The sequence below is a fragment of the Clytia hemisphaerica genome, unplaced genomic scaffold, assembly GCF_902728285.1.
Source record: "Clytia hemisphaerica strain Z4C2 unplaced genomic scaffold, Clytia hemisphaerica genome assembly, whole genome shotgun sequence".
Classification (NCBI taxonomy): Eukaryota; Metazoa; Cnidaria; class Hydrozoa; order Leptothecata; family Clytiidae; genus Clytia; species Clytia hemisphaerica.
The window spans coordinates 2,314,380-2,327,614 of NW_027104338.1; the positions used below are offsets into that span (position 1 = coordinate 2,314,380).

Sequence of the window (13,235 nt, forward strand, 5' to 3'; positions counted from 1 at the left end):
CCATTTCGACAGTTCCCGGAATAGACCTTTTTTCAAAGAGGCCACCCTGTTGAATAATTATGTAGTCCAGCAGAAAAACAATGATAAAACCATGCATAATTATTACAATATGCATGATACAGTAATTATGCATGGCTCTATCATTGTTTTTATGGCTGGACTACATAATTATTCAACAGGACGTTCTCTTTGAAAAAAGGTCTATTAACAGCTTGACGTTTATTGTACCCGGATATTTGTCTATCCGGAATAAAGTCCGTAGCCCCTCTGTTGCGTTTTCGCGCGGCCGAGTGGCGGAATACTACGCCCCAACAAACCGCCTCTGGCGCTAAAAGGATACTTACTTTTGGTTACTTTTGGTTGTCTTCGAGCTTCATGCTCTGGCAAGAAACTTTCTGCTTCACACCACAATGCTGCATCCATCAAACCTGAATAAGGAAGGATGTCAGCAGCTAAACAGTTTTCATGTCAAGAATGGAGTTAGAGTCGGCTCTCCTGCACCCTGTGTAACCATGAATCTGTGGCTCGTCTGGGATCGAACTGAGGTGTCTGTCTAGAGAGTTTTTGAACTTTTCGACTGTAACATTCTTCATATCTCTAATACTCTTGGGCATTGAATTGAATAATTTAGCACCTTGCACAACAAGCGTGCTATCATGTAGTTTTGAACTATGGGTGCGAACACACATCCTTCCCAATCTTGGGAGTTCCTTGAATTGAAATTTATTGTTGATGTTTGGAACCAGATTTTCAGCTATTTTCCATGTATACAGGATCCGATATCTCTCCCTTCTTCTTTGAAGTGAGTAAAGTTTAGCTTTTTCAGACAATCCCAATAGTTTTTTGGAGTGCCAGTTATTCTTTTGAGAAATGATTTTTGGATTTCTTCTAATCTTTGGGTAGAACTGACAGCACTTGGACTCCATAGGACTGAGCACAATATTCAATGACTGGAATAACCAATGATTTGTAAAGAGTAATCATTAGTTGGGGTAAACGCGAAGAGAAAGTCCGCAGAATCCAGGAAATCAAGTTTTTTGCTTTCTCAATGACTGAATTTATTTGATGTGTAAAGACAGCATCATCTGACATTAGTACTCCCAGGTCCTTCACAAATTTCTTCCTTTCGATATTTTCTCCTGAAGGGGATTTGTAGTGAGTTTGGTTTTTTATTTCTTCCATCTGGACCATAGCGTAGAAGTTCAAAACTTTGTGTCATTTAGTTTCATGTTGTTTTCTTCAGTCCAGTCATAGACTTTTTCTAGTTCTTTTTGAAGAATTTCAACATCCTTTGTGTTTTTGATTGATTTGGTGGCACGTGTATCATCAGCAAATGATTTCAATATACAGTACAGTACTTTTTCATCAATGTCACCAATCAATATTAGAAATATAAGAGGTCCCAATACACTGCCTTGAGGGACTCCTGAAATTACTTTCTGGGCTTTGGACTTGACACCATTTACTATTACTATTTGATATCTTTCAGTAAGGAATGATTCAATCCATCTGTGGATTGGTCCGGATATACCCAATTGCTTTAATTTCCCAAGTACAACTGCATGATCGACTTTGTCGAAAGCCTTTGAGAAATCAAGGTAAACAACATCTGCATTCAAACCCTCATCTAATATGTCAAGAATGAGGTCGTGTTGCTCGAGAAGCTGACTAAGGCAGGATCTCCCACTTCTGAAACCATGTTGGTTTGGATTGAAAAGGTCATTATTGTTCATGTGATTTACAATATGATTTCTCAATATTTTCTCGAAAATTTTTATCACATGCGAGGTGAGTGCAACAGGTCTGTAGTTGGCAGCCAGAGATCTGCTTCCTCCTTTGTGAATTGGTGTTATGGTGCATTTTTTCAGTTCAGTTGGAACAAGACCTATTTCTAGGCTTTTCTTCCAGAGTAAACACAGTGGAACGGATAACTCATCTTTGCATTTTTTGAGAAACATAGCTGGAAATCCATCAGGTCCTGCAGAAGATGATGGAGACAGCTCATTTATTGCTTTAACGATGGAGTCTTCTGTTATGTTAATTTCATCAATCTTGACGTTTGTTCTGTCTTGGTTAGGTTGTGGTTGTGGTTGCTTTGGTTTACTGAACACTTTAGCATATTGGTCGGCTAAGAGATCAGCCATTTCTTTGCTTCTTTGTGTAAGTTCTTCATTGCAATTCAATAGGGGTCCGATATTAGACCGAATTTTCGATTTCTTTTTTGCATAGGTAAAGAAATATTTTGAATTCTTTTTAATTGAGTCAATCACTTTGCTTTCCACGTGACGCTTTGACTCATTAAAAGATTTTTGAAGTTTTTTCTCAATTTGTAAAAGTTCATCTTTTATCTTGTCTTTCTTGGATTTGGAGTTGGTGTGTAAAAGTTTTTTTGTAATTTTTCTTCTTCTTTTTGTAAGAGAGTGACGGTATCTCTCAGCTTTTGATTTCGTTTTTGATGTGTGGTCTTGGCCTTCACGGGAACTCTGCTTTCGCATATTCTGTAGCATATGTTGTTGAAGGTTTCCAAAATAACATCTGGGTCTTCAGTATCGAACTCACTTAGCCAGTTGACATATTTGAGATCATCTTTAATAGTTTCCCAATCAATGTCATCAGCAAAATAATTCAGTGTGTTGAATTTTGTGCGTGGCTCTTGTTGATCGTCGTCCAGAAAGGAGTTTTGAACTTTCAGAGTTGTTGATACTAGTACAATTTCGTGATGTGATGTGCTTTGCAATACAGGTACTGTTGTGTAGCTGTGTATTATTTGTTCGTTGTTAGTGAAAACAAGGTCTAATGTATTTCCGTCCTTGTGTGTTGGCAAATCGATATATTGTGACATGAAGAATTCGTTGCAAAACTGATTCAAAGAGTTTAGAATAAGACGGTCGTTGATAGTACATCCTGATTTTGGAAGGCCCTCAGGCCAAGTTGCTTTTGGAAGGTTGAAATCACCTCCAAAAATGATATTTGGTACGGTTTCTAACTTTGAAAGTGCATTTTTTACACCATTGATAGGAATGATAAAATCATTTGCGGTTGAAGGATTACCATTTGCTTTGTCGTCAGGTTGTCGGTAGACTAGTGAGAATAGATTTTTTCGCATGAAGCTGCAATATCATCCCTGACATAAAAACAAACTCCACCAGTAAATCTGCCTCTAGATTTCTTCTTTCTTGTTGAATCACATCGGAAGGGAGTGAAACCTTCTACTTTAAGTTCTGCGTCTTTATGGTTATATAACCAAGTTTCTGACAATCCAACAAAAAGTTGGTTTTCATTACAAACATTATCTTTAATAAAGGGAACTTTGCTGGGTACTGTTTGTGGACAAAGCCCTTGTATGTTAAAAAATGCAAAGCTATTCACTACTGGAATGTTTGCATTGGGTTGAATGGTAGTTGAGGGATTTGGAATGGTGGTCTCAGCGGTAGTCCTTGTGGGGGTATCAGATGAGTCTGTTGTGGAGGTATTTGGTGAGTCTGTTGTGGAGGTATTTGTTGTGAGTCTGTTGTTGAGGTAATTGATGAGTCTGTTGTAGGTTTTGTACTTGAAATTGAATGTCTTGGATTTTCTGTCCCAGTGTTTCCAGAATTTCTTCCTTCAACAGACGAATCACATCTAAAAAAATGACCAGGCTCTTGTTTGTTATTGTTTGATTGTTTGTTATTGTGCGCTACACTACTTTTCACAGTTGGAGGTTGTCTTTTTGTTCCTTTTACATGAGCAAAACGACAGGATTCTGAAAAGCATTCTCCTTTCCGAAGGGAATCTAAACACATTTTTGGATGAAAGTCCTTGCATTTAGTTCCAAGGTTACATCCTCTTGGTTGCCTTGTTCCATGTTGTGTGAACTTGCGACACATTTTAGGGTGAGTGTAGTTGCATTCCTTTCCTTTTAGGCCATGCTTGCATGTTCCACTTTTGTAAAATTTGCAGATTTGGGATTTCTTTTCATTATCTTTGATTTCGCCTCTTCTTGTTTTGTTGGTTTCGTCATCTTCACTTTGTTTACCAGCAGAGAAATTATAATCAGATGACTGGTCAATGTCGACAACATCAACATCAGTTGTTGAATCGGTTGTGACTGTAAGGGTTGTATCCTGAGCTTCAGTATTTATTGGATGATGGTTGTTCTGAGTTTGGGATGTACTTTTTGTACGTTTTTTACGCTTACTATTCCCTTCTTCATCACTTGGAATGGTAGTAACTTTACAGGGATCGCAAATGTAAAACATTCCTGGTAGATTTAGAGGGTTGACCAAGGTTTTGAAAACATCCGCATCTACAGGTTGGTTGAAATCATTTGTAGCAATTGATGCAAGATTTAACCAACAAGGTTTGTGGACCCCTTGGCCACAAATGGCACATTCGAGAATCGGACAGTCATGAAGGCTGATACGATACCTTCTTTTGCAAACTGAACAATTGTCTGGAAGAAGGTTTTGGATTTTACAGGTTATCAGGTGTGATAACGCCTTCTTTGTTTTATCCTCGAAATGCTGTATTTTAAAAATTCTGCAGTCTCTTTCAGCAATTCAACCTTCTCTTTGTATATGTCCTTTTCAATCTGTGCTACACTTTTGCCAAATTGATACTTTCGCACACAAGATTTCACTGCTTTAGATGAAGTATTCAGACATAATTCAGCAATTAAGTCTTCTATTTCTGACTGATTTTCTTCAACTTGAGATAGCTTTTCTGTTTCGCTAACACTTTCAGGGGTGTTCTCCGTCATGGTGCGAGTGCAGGAGAACCAAAACAGTAAAGTAATAGGAAAAAGGTACTTCCTTTCAATGAAAGATTGAAGTGTCTTGAGAAGTGAAACAATCGATAAAATAAAGGATCGGTACCTGCTCAGCTACACATGGGAACCCAGGTGTTCTCTTGTCATGTGTAGCTGATCCTAGGTCAAATGCTGTGAATATCAATCCTTCTTTGTCAGAATGAGAAGATGTGACAAACTTTCCACAGTGACAAAAACCAACCAGTTTCCCAACAAGTTCCGTTACGGCCACTTGAAACAAGCGGGTAGCACTGGTATTTTAAAACACAAGGTTTCACGGATTTTACAGTGTTCACCGTTTTTGTCTTCTTTATCTTGTCATTTTATTTTTCTCATTTGTTTGTATCTAAAAATACGGCTCCACCAGGTTCCCCATGGTTTTGCCTTATTCACTAATTCTTAATGGAGTGAATTTTTTTATCTGTCTACAGGAAAAATGTGTAATCCGTTATCAGAAGTAATTTCCCGATTTACATTCCGAGTTTGGCTTTGAAAAAAGCTAATATACGGTGACGGAGCAGCACAAACTTGTCGAACAAAATTGGTTTATCGAACTGATCGAACCAAAACCCATTGATCGAACTTTTTTAATCGAACACTCACAATCTTTTAAAAAATCTTAGAGTTAGAGTTCGATTAATTTTTTTGATCGAACTTTAATCGTTCGATGGAGTTCAATTAGTTCGATTGTTCAATTGGTTCGACAAGTTCGATTGATCGGGTCTGGATCATCTCTTAGAACAAGCACTTCAAAAAACCATAACATTAGACATAAACTCAAGCTGAAAAATCATTTGTGAAGGTACAAAAATAATCCTTATTCGGCTGACGGTAAAAATTTATTCTCCTGGGAATAGAACCGCCAAACGATCAAATCAAAACATTGATCTGAACTCGCTGAATCTGAATGTGTGACGTCATAATTACTGCTTTCAGTTTGCGTGTTTTGAAAGTTTGATGTGTGTACTCTGTCTTGGTGGAATTTTTTAATGTCATTAAAACAGAATATGGAATGTCTTTAAGAACAAGTTTCTAAAAGGCTTTTGTTTAAGTTCTGTAAATATTTCTTTTTGGATTATTGTAAGTAATTCCATCTTTTATTGTTCTAATCGTCTGTCTAATGATTATAATATTTATTTATAAGATGCTTTCTTGTCTTTACTTTACTTTATTGTTTTTACCGCTTCCTGGCCCTAAATTAGGCCTTATCCCAAGTACCGCCCCAGATTGTACACCCCCAAAATACTATTTTAACTTCTGTATTTCCCAACAATACAATGCTGAAGTTGACACAACACATAAGGAATTCCTAAATCTTTTAGAAGAATGTCTGTTAATGTGTGATTCAAAGTCCTCAGCTAAAAATATAAGGTCTAGGCAAAAATTGACAGATTGTGATTAAAAAAGGAAAAAATTAAATCCATTAAATACAAACATTTCAAAAAACAACTTGATCAATTTCTCCAAGATGTTCCCGACCAGACCAGCCACTGCTCCCTGCCTTACAGGATGGCTGACTCGAATTCAATTGTTGAAATGGTCAAACACCGGACCCCAAGGGTTGAGTGAGCAGAGAATTTGCTGAAACACATCAAAGGTAATCAAAGGTAATCAAACAACACGGGCGACACAAGTCACGACAAACACAAACATGAGCCAAACAGTTGCAAGGAGGTCATTGGCACCTGAGAGTAATGAAATTTAGTTTACCTCTCTTTCAGTTTGGTGCAACAAAAAAGCTCTATCATCTATGTCGTATCTATTTTGTGTTGTACTTATTGATTTGGTGTTTGGTTCTCTTTCAAATCTTTGTTCTAGACACTTCTCCTGCTTTTCCAAAGTGAAAGAAGACGTCATTTTGACAAATTTGGCACCCGGTCAATAAATGACGTAATTGTTGAAAACGAAAGTGTATTCTTGATTATGCGTAAGTCATTTTTCTAGCAAAAACACCCTGAAAAAGCCGGGATTTGACCACTGACCTTTATATACCCTGGACAAAGCTTCTCAATCCCAGCCAAGCAAAATCTTTGATCGGAGTTTTTTGAAAATTGGTACCCTAATGTCGGCACTACTCGATAGCGGTGTAAATGCATCGAGAGCGCTAGGTCTACTTTTCCTCAAATTCTTTTGATGATGTAGCGACGTTAGACGTTAATTTTTAACATTGCAATGGCTTCTCCTTGGGTACCAATTCTAAAAAAACTCCAATCAAAGATGGCAGATATTGTTTGGTCCAGGGTTATATAAAGGTCAGTGGATTTGACCTCTCTCTGTTACTAAAAATAGAAACACAGAGGTCAAAAACCAGGGTGCTTCCGTTAAAAAATATGACGTCATCTCGAATTACGCATATCAAGAATACCATTTTTCGGGCTGAAAACTTATTACCGGGCCCAGAAAGAAAATTTTAAATCAGATTGTAATAAAAATCGCCCTAATTTTTGACGAAAAACCTCTCAAAAAGGGTCTCAACCAAAAATGTCAAAGACAAGGGGTTCGATTTTTGGCTCGGACATACCTCTAACCCGTCTCCTCGCAATAGGTCGAGCAGTCGGATCCAGTATCTACTCCACGTCATAAATTATGTACGTCATGGATAGCTTCTACGCCACCAGCGATTTGCGTGAGTGCGTGAATGCGTGAAAAGTAAAAAAAATGCGCGAATGCGTGAATTGGAAAGCTTCGCGTGAACAAAAAATGCGTGACTTGCGAAAAAAGCATTGCGTGAATGAATGCGTGAATCTGGGAAAAAAATTTCTGTGATTGCGTGAATTGAAGGCCCGCTGGGGGGGGGGGGCTTTTCTACTTACCTTCGCTATAATTACCTTATCGAGGGAAAAAATGTCGGGGGAAAGTGACAAAACTTTTGAGGGGTGACGAAATTTTCCCCCGATATTTTATCACCCGACCAAAATTTTTACCCGATTTTTTTCATCCCCGACCAAAACTTTTACCCCATTTTTTTTCCCACCCAAAATACAAATCCAATTTTTTTATGTCTTTATCAACCGAAATTAGTGCTTTCTACGTTGAATTACAGGATCTATTTTCGAGCTAGTGAAGGAAACCATTTCATTTGAACAATTTAGTCGGTTTGAAGTGACTAAATTGTAAACTTGGTCGGGGAAAATAGACGAATTTGAAATTTTGGTCGGGGGAAAGTGACGAAAATGCCTCTAGGTGACGAAAAGACCCCGACTAAATAAAACTCCGACACTTTTTCCCCGATAAGGTTCCGAGTTTATGTATGTGTATTTTTCTGCGACGCGACAGAGACGGTAAGGTTCTAATTTGTCTATCCTGACTAAATGAGGATGACGGTAAATCGACATGTCCTCGGGTTTTTCCCGATCGTTTCAAAACTCGCTAATAATAACCCCCTACCCTCTTTTCTATGTATTACACGCCCGATTCCTGCAAAAGTGAATATTTGCTCTTTAAATTTCATATTTTTTAGAAGACTTATTTATTCAGCTGGATCAAGAAATTATTGAATAGAAATGATAAACATTGAACGAAATTTACTTATAAAAAGAATTGACCAAAAAAATTACTTATTTTTCTCAAGAATATCAGTAAAATCAACAATTCATTTTTTTTCATATCGAATTTCATTAGGAAAATGGTATTGTGTCAAATTTGAGGAAAAGTGGGAGTAATAAAAGTAGATTACGAACCATTATAAGGAACATTGAAAGAACGATCACGTCTCGGTAAAAAGATAAGAAAGAAGAAATGCCTACAGCTAATTTTGCAATTTTCATTTTAGCAAGTAAGTGTTCGTTGTTAAATCTTAAATTACTGCACTGAATACACTCTTCTAGAGATGCATAAATTTATTGATGTCCTCGTTTTCAAACAGATTTCATTGCTATGAAATTATACATTTAAACCAATTTAAATTCCCAAAAGGCAAACATTAACTCTAAAACAAAAGTACTTGAAATTCAAAATGTCTCATGAGGTGTAAACAACACAATTATCATTGTGAATATGTAATTTTATAGCAATGAAATCTGTTTGAAAACGAGGACAACAATAAATTTATGCATCTCGAGAAGAGTGTATTCTCATTTAAAAAAGTGCATTACAGCACCCGTTCCCTTCGTGTTACCGGCTTTTTGTTGCTTATTGAGCGCCAGGGATGATTCTCTGACGTCCATCAGTTACGAAAATAATGCCTAAGATATACAGGGCAGGACGAGGTTCGGAGAAAGAAATGATTAGGTCGGGGTTTGAGTCATTCTCTGGTGTTTAGAAAGCGATTGAAAATTAGATCTTTAAGAGATTATAAAGAATGAAAGAACTAATTTCACTTAATCGAATCAAGTAGAGGAGTAGTCAAAAAATGCTCGCCTGAAAATTAATAGGTCGCGGTAGGTTTAACATTAAAATTAAATTGTATTTTATCAGTTTTCTTAACTGCATATCAAATCACTCTACAGCAATCTTATCACACAAGCACAACGGATGCAACGCTCAAACTTGCGGTCATGTGACTATTAGCCAATCACGTGTCATCAATGGTGTGACGTCACAAGAAGGACAATGGCCTTGGCAAGCACAAATCAAACGGACAGTTTTTGGTGAGCAACACCATTGCGGGGGTACGTTGATTCATCCGATGTATGTTTTGACTGCCGCTCATTGTTTGATGGACTATAGAGTACCGTTTCATTATCAAATCACACTTGGGAAACATGACCTACAAACGTAAGTATACACCTTTTTTTTATTAAAACATCAACAATTTTTGAAGCCTTTGGATGTTCTTAACTTTTTGAGTTTTAAGCCTAAAATGTTCTTAAGCTTAACATGTTTTTATTTTCGCCATTTTTATAGTATTTTTGTCCATTTTCTTAAGAAATCGAGTGTTTTAGAGTCTTAAAATGTTCTAAACATGCTTTTAACACTTTGGCCATCGAAGCCTTATGTTCTTATATAGTTTGTTCTTATAAAAAAACGTGTACTGTATTGTATAATTTATACGACAAGCGTGCACAACTTATTTTCATCCCATTACTCCAAATTTCGTAATATATTCAAGAGAAATTGTATTTAGACTGATAAGTTATGGCGAGCGGAATTAGTTTTCTAAGAAGGCTTGTGTGTGTCTCGTAATCTGATCTAGACTACTGCTATCTCCTAACGGGTTCGTGTTTTTTAAAATACCTGCACGAAGAGCGAGGTCAGCAATTTACAACTTAAGTATTAACCTTAACCCCTCAAAAACAACAGTACAATCATGGTCAAAATATATTGACATTTTAGTGTATTTTAACGTTTTTCTGAATAAAAAGTAAAAAGAATAAAAAGTTCGGGCGAGAATTGCTATTTTAGCACTTCCATTTTCTTCCATTGAATATTTCGATTTAAGAGGGGTTCGGTGGCTTCTACGCTATATTCCAAGAAGTCTTATTCGAGCAAATTTGAGCTTTTAAATCCTGAGATCCTAAGATCCTAAGTTTTAAGTCTCATGTTAAAACTCAGAGTTAAAACTCTACTTTCCAGATGTAGTTTAACGCGCTTAAAATCATTTGTGGTGTTATTTAAAATTTCGCCGGGAAATCCCTTTTGTCTCAAATATTTTGTCCATGATTGTAGTATATAGTAACAGTTTGAAAAGAGTACGAATCCGCGTTTGAGAATACCAGCAACAAGTCTCAATCACCTAGACCTATCGAACTGGAGTGTACACGTTGTTTGACTTTCGACCTTTGAATGATCCCCTGCTAAGGGGACTAAAAGAATGGAAAATGAGAAAATATTGTGAAATTTAAGACCCTTGATAGGACTAATTTTGACTAGTAATTTGATCAAATTCCAATCAGTTGAAATTTCCCTGTTTTTTCGACTTTTTGGAACTGAGATTTAATTTCAGACTTTTCAAACCCTTTTCAATTAGGGACCAGGTTATAAAAAGGTACCCAAGGGTCAGCACATACCCGTGGCTTTCACTTGCCAGGCAAACATAACCTCTACTATTGTATTTTTAGGAAGGGACCAAACGAACAAATTTTGATGGGAAGTGAATTGAAGATCCATCCAATGTTCAATAGACGTACATATGATAACGATATCGCACTCATCAAATTGAATAAACCAGCTGTTTTAACTGATAAAGTAAATATTGCGTGTATTCCACCGAACGCTGTTTCTCCGAAACCAGTTCTCGCAGGTATACATTGTGCTCTCGTTTATTCGAACGTTTCAACATCTATTAACCGAACTTTCTATAATTCAAAGTAACTGTCGGACTCCGTCAATAGTAGACTAGTGAAACCACGTCGTTGTATTTCGCCGCAGCTTACTTCCACGCAGTAACACGCAATCCCGGTACAAGCGTTCTTCCCAAGCCTTAGAAAGCAAGAGATAATCCACATTTTCACAAGCATAAAATAGTATAACTAGATCAATTATTACATTACAATAGTAAAATTATTTGCTTTCTCTCACCGTAGGTCGAAACTGTTTTGTATCAGGCTGGGGATTGAAGTCATCGACATTGGCAACAAGATATTTACTTCATGGAGATGTTCCTATCATCACAAATGCTGAATGTGCAAAAAGTGAGATTTTCGTTTAGATTCTTTAAAACCAATCTTCCTCACCTACAAGGCGAATATTTAACGAAATCTTCTAGATATCTTTCAAGATTCGTCTACAAAAATAGTTTTTGATAAAGATTGATTGAATGAAGCTTTGTTCACTTAGAACGGAGAGACTTTTCAACTACAGCATACCTATGAATAAATATACTGAGCCTGCCATCTTCATACAGACATCCCATCACAGATCAGGTGGAATTTTATCAGCCCACGTATCACCCACTGGGGATAAAAATAATGGACCAAAACACGATGGGGATTGATATTCCCATGTTTTTTTATAGCTGGGGATTTGAACTCTATTTTGTTTTCTAGCCAGAAAATTCAGTGAAGATGGAAAAAATAGCACAATATTTTGCAGTGGGTATTTGCTTATCTGGTTATTTTCAGTGGGAAAAAAAATTAGAGTATATTTTGCACCGGGACGATATTTTGGCCAATTTTTCCAGTGGGAAGGGTTCCCAGATACAGATAACACGTGCCCTAAAACATCAAATACGTTTTATCCCTAAAACATCAAATACGTTTTATCTATAGGAAATTATGTGACGTGTCTCACGGTTTTCTTCATAAGTATCTATAAGCGACACTCACGCGAAGTCTTGTGTATAGCCCCATTCTTGCCTTAAGGGCTCTGACCATAGTGAATTTTTCATAATTGCCGTGTTTAAAATGTGTTTTCTGATTGATGTAACCAACAAAACTATGGCATGTTATACATTTTCTGTTAGACAAACTATTCCTGAATCTGAAAATTCAAAAATTGCAATGAAAAAATTTGATGAAGAAGAAAATGAAGACTTTTGCGAGGAAGAGTATTTCAACTTTGAAGAGCTTAGTTTCGGCGAAGAAAAAACATTTTGAAAAAATTTTGGCAGTAGATGGTGTATCTTTTACCAAACAATAAAAATTTTTGCGGAAAATTTTTGTAAATGCTTCTTCGTCTCGAAATCTTCAAAATAGTGGTTTTTCATCAATTTTTCATCTGGATTTTGCTTAAAAAAACAGTCATAACTTTTGACACATCATTTTAGAAAAATTTAAAATAGTTCAATTCTTTGCGGACAGTGTAAAGAAATTTTAAAACAAAAAGGTTAATTACCCATTAAAACTTAGCACTTTTTATAAAATAAGGTGATGCAACATATTATTAACGTCTTTTTAAAGTTCATAACGTCATTTCTGCAATTAAATTCTTAATTACTCTGAAGGGATTTGATTAAAAAGCAATTTATAAAGGCAATTCTTTGTTAAAAGTGTTAAAGAACCTAAAACATAACTTTTATGTTCAAATACTAAAATCAATTTTCCGACTATGGTCAGAGCCCTTAAACATCACAAATATATTCCTTTTTAGAAATGAATCAAGTCAATTTAAATGGTGGAGTGACTGACAATATGTTATGTGCAGGTGGAGATGGAAAAGCTAGTTGCCATGGCGACAGCGGCGGGCCGTTGGTTTGCAGTGAAAGTGACGGTCGTTTTGTTGTACAAGGGGTGGTCAGCTGGGGCCATCCACAATGTGCGGATGGTTACTATGGTGTTTTTGCACGTGTTGACCAATATGGCGGATGGATAAGCTCAATTTTATATCCTGATAAATATTAAGAGATCGGTAAATTATATTTTACAAAGCACAATTTGAAAAGAAGACCCAGATTAAAAACATTAATACATAATTTATCACAAAATTTGTTTTCCATTCCTACTTAAAAAGTTTTGTCCACACGTATTAAAAAAATTGTCGAGCTACGAGATATATTGCACAGGAATTCAGTTCGAAAGATCTGACATACGAAACTCAACAACTAGTTAAGCGTTAGGAACTGTAAACGATG

At 36.5% G+C, this 13,235-nt stretch overlaps 2 protein-coding genes across 3 annotated transcripts in view; one reads left to right on the forward strand and one right to left on the reverse strand.

Moving 5' to 3' along the window:
- LOC136817838 (ubiquitin-associated protein 2-like) overlaps positions 1 to 5,210 on the reverse strand; it is a 48,625-nt gene extending 43,415 nt beyond the window's left edge. For both annotated transcript variants that reach the window (XM_067074172.1, XM_067074171.1), the window contains exon 1: positions 5,171 to 5,210. The gene's annotated coding sequence lies outside the window, so the exon portion shown is untranslated. The remainder of the gene's footprint in view (positions 1 to 5,170) is intronic.
- A 3,216-nt stretch (positions 5,211 to 8,426) lies between these two features.
- LOC136817922 (chymotrypsin B-like) lies at positions 8,427 to 13,050 on the forward strand. The gene is made up of 5 exons (XM_067074265.1): positions 8,427 to 8,561; positions 9,235 to 9,502; positions 10,786 to 10,967; positions 11,251 to 11,358; positions 12,755 to 13,050. Exons 1-5 carry the CDS (start codon positions 8,525 to 8,527, stop codon positions 13,003 to 13,005), a joined length of 846 nt encoding a protein of 281 aa, XP_066930366.1. The 5' UTR covers positions 8,427 to 8,524; the 3' UTR covers positions 13,006 to 13,050.
- Positions 13,051 to 13,235: the final 185 nt, after the last annotated feature.

What these genes read in the sequence shown, in the direction of transcription:
- LOC136817922 (XM_067074265.1), top strand. Translation starts at nt 8,525, where the DNA reads ATGCCTACAGCTAATTTTGCAATTTTCATTTTAGCAA. An exon ending in GGGAAACATGACCTACAAAC is followed by an intron (nt 9,503 to 10,785) that starts GTAAGTATACAC and finishes TTGTATTTTTAG; the next exon opens with GAAGGGACCAAACGAACAAA. An exon ending in TCCGAAACCAGTTCTCGCAG is followed by an intron (nt 10,968 to 11,250) that starts GTATACATTGTG and finishes CTCTCACCGTAG; the next exon opens with GTCGAAACTGTTTTGTATCA.